The sequence below is a fragment of the Sinocyclocheilus anshuiensis genome, unplaced genomic scaffold, assembly GCF_001515605.1.
Source record: "Sinocyclocheilus anshuiensis isolate Anshui unplaced genomic scaffold, SAMN03320099.WGS_v1.1 scaffold1031, whole genome shotgun sequence".
In the NCBI taxonomy this organism is placed as follows: domain Eukaryota; kingdom Metazoa; phylum Chordata; class Actinopteri; order Cypriniformes; family Cyprinidae; genus Sinocyclocheilus; species Sinocyclocheilus anshuiensis.
In genome coordinates, this window is record NW_015542633.1 from 78551 (window position 1) to 80343 (window position 1793).

A 1793-nucleotide genomic window follows, 5' to 3' on the forward strand; every position below is an offset into this window, starting at 1 on the left:
TGTGTATATAAGTGTGTGTGTGCATGTGTATATAAGTGTGTGAGTGAGTGAGTGAGCGAGTACGTGAGTGAGTGACTGAGCGAGTACGTGAGTGAGTGAGTGAGTGAGTGAGTGAGTGAGTGAGTGAGCGAGTACATGAGTGAGTGAGTGAGCGAGGATGTATGTGAGTGAGTGAGTGAGCGAGGATGTATGTGAGTGAGCGAGCGAGCGAGCGAGTATGTGAGTGAGTGAGTGAGCGAGTGAGCGAGTGAGTGAGCGAGTGAATGAGCGAGTGAGTGAGCTCATGGTCAGACCTTGAAGCGGCAGAAGGGGTTCTCCTGGCTGAACTCCACCGGCGGTGTGCTGCTGCTGTAGTAACCCTTCCCTACTCCCCAGAAGGCCTGCAGCTGGTTCCATCGGGCCAGAATTGAGTCGCGCTCGTCGTTGAGGACCGATGGAGCAGAGAGAGCGCTGGCTGTGTTAAAGAGCTGACTGGACTGAGACGCCTGCTGGTTAAACATGCCTCCTACAAACACACACACACACCTGGCTCATTCAGTGTTTGTTTCTGAACATGCTGCGTTTTCTCTCTTAGTTCGGTTCGTCCAGTCAAATATATATATATACACTGCAAACACACTTGGATCTGCACTAGAACAACCGGTCTGAGATCGTCTGAATCAGGTGTTTTAGGCCCAACTGAAAATGAACTTCTTATTCTCATAATTGTAAATGTGTTACATAAATCCATAAGAAGAAAATAGTGCCCGTTTCAGTGTGATGCCAGTCTCACCTTGTTGGTTCTGAGCGGGCTGGATCCCACCGAATCCTCCGAAGCCCAGTCCAGTGCTGCCCAGAGCGCCGCCAAAGCCCATCCCCGCCGGTGCGCTGGAGCCCAGACCGGACGAGAAGCTGAAGCCCTTATTCTGAGTGTTTCCAAAGAGACTGGCACCTGCAGAGAGTCAAACACTTCCTGTCAGACGCGCTCACACAAACACAGCTTAGCTCAGACTGGATCAAAGCTCTACCTGTGTTTGACGGTGTGGAGAAATTGAAGTTGGTGCCGGCACCGGCGGAGGAGGTGGAGCCGAACCCCCCGAACGCACCTGCAGCACACACACACGCACACACATGAGAGGAAGACAGGACAGATGTGGACACACACCAGAGATGAACATGAGCTGATGGACAGAGCGGGATTCACACGACCGGAGCGTCACGGACTAAACACACGAATGAGCACGTGATGTGAGCTGATCATGAGTGAGGTGACCTCCGACCTCTCAGACTACCTGCTCCACTGAGGCTACTGCCAAAACTGAACACAGGGGCCACGGGGCCCAGACCAAACCCCCCAAAATTAATGGGCGCGACGGGGCCACTGCTCGGGGCCAGAGAGCTGAATCCTGACGCGCAGGAGACACACACACACACACACTCTCTCTCTCTCTCTCACACACACATGGCCAGAGAGGACGCGCAGGAGACACACACACACACACACTCTCTCTCTCTCTCTCACACACACACACACCACACACACACTCTCTCTCTCTCTCTCACACACACACACCCTCTCTCGCTCACACACACAACACACACAACACACACACTCTCTCTCTCTCTCACACACAAAACACAAACATCTAAAATACACACATTTGACCTAATATATATATATATACTGTATATACACTTTTTATTTTCTCACACACTCACAGGCTGATGACGGCGTCTAATTTCTTCATATCGTCACGTCTCTCCACCTTGTGCTGGTTCTGACCCAGATGAGCAAATCTATAAACACACCGAGC

The 1793-nt window shown here is 51.6% G+C and overlaps 1 protein-coding gene across 1 annotated transcript in view; it reads right to left on the reverse strand.

Annotated features, from left to right (window-relative positions):
* Positions 1–1793, reverse strand: part of nup54 (nucleoporin 54) — a 17224-nt gene that overhangs the window by 8825 nt on the left and 6606 nt on the right. Inside the window, exons 2-4 of the mRNA XM_016494230.1 lie at positions 1008–1085; positions 773–931; positions 294–505 (exon numbers count right to left, since the gene is read on the reverse strand). Of these exons, the coding sequence (XP_016349716.1) occupies positions 294–505; positions 773–931; positions 1008–1085 (449 nt within the window). The remainder of the gene's footprint in view (positions 1–293; positions 506–772; positions 932–1007; positions 1086–1793) is intronic.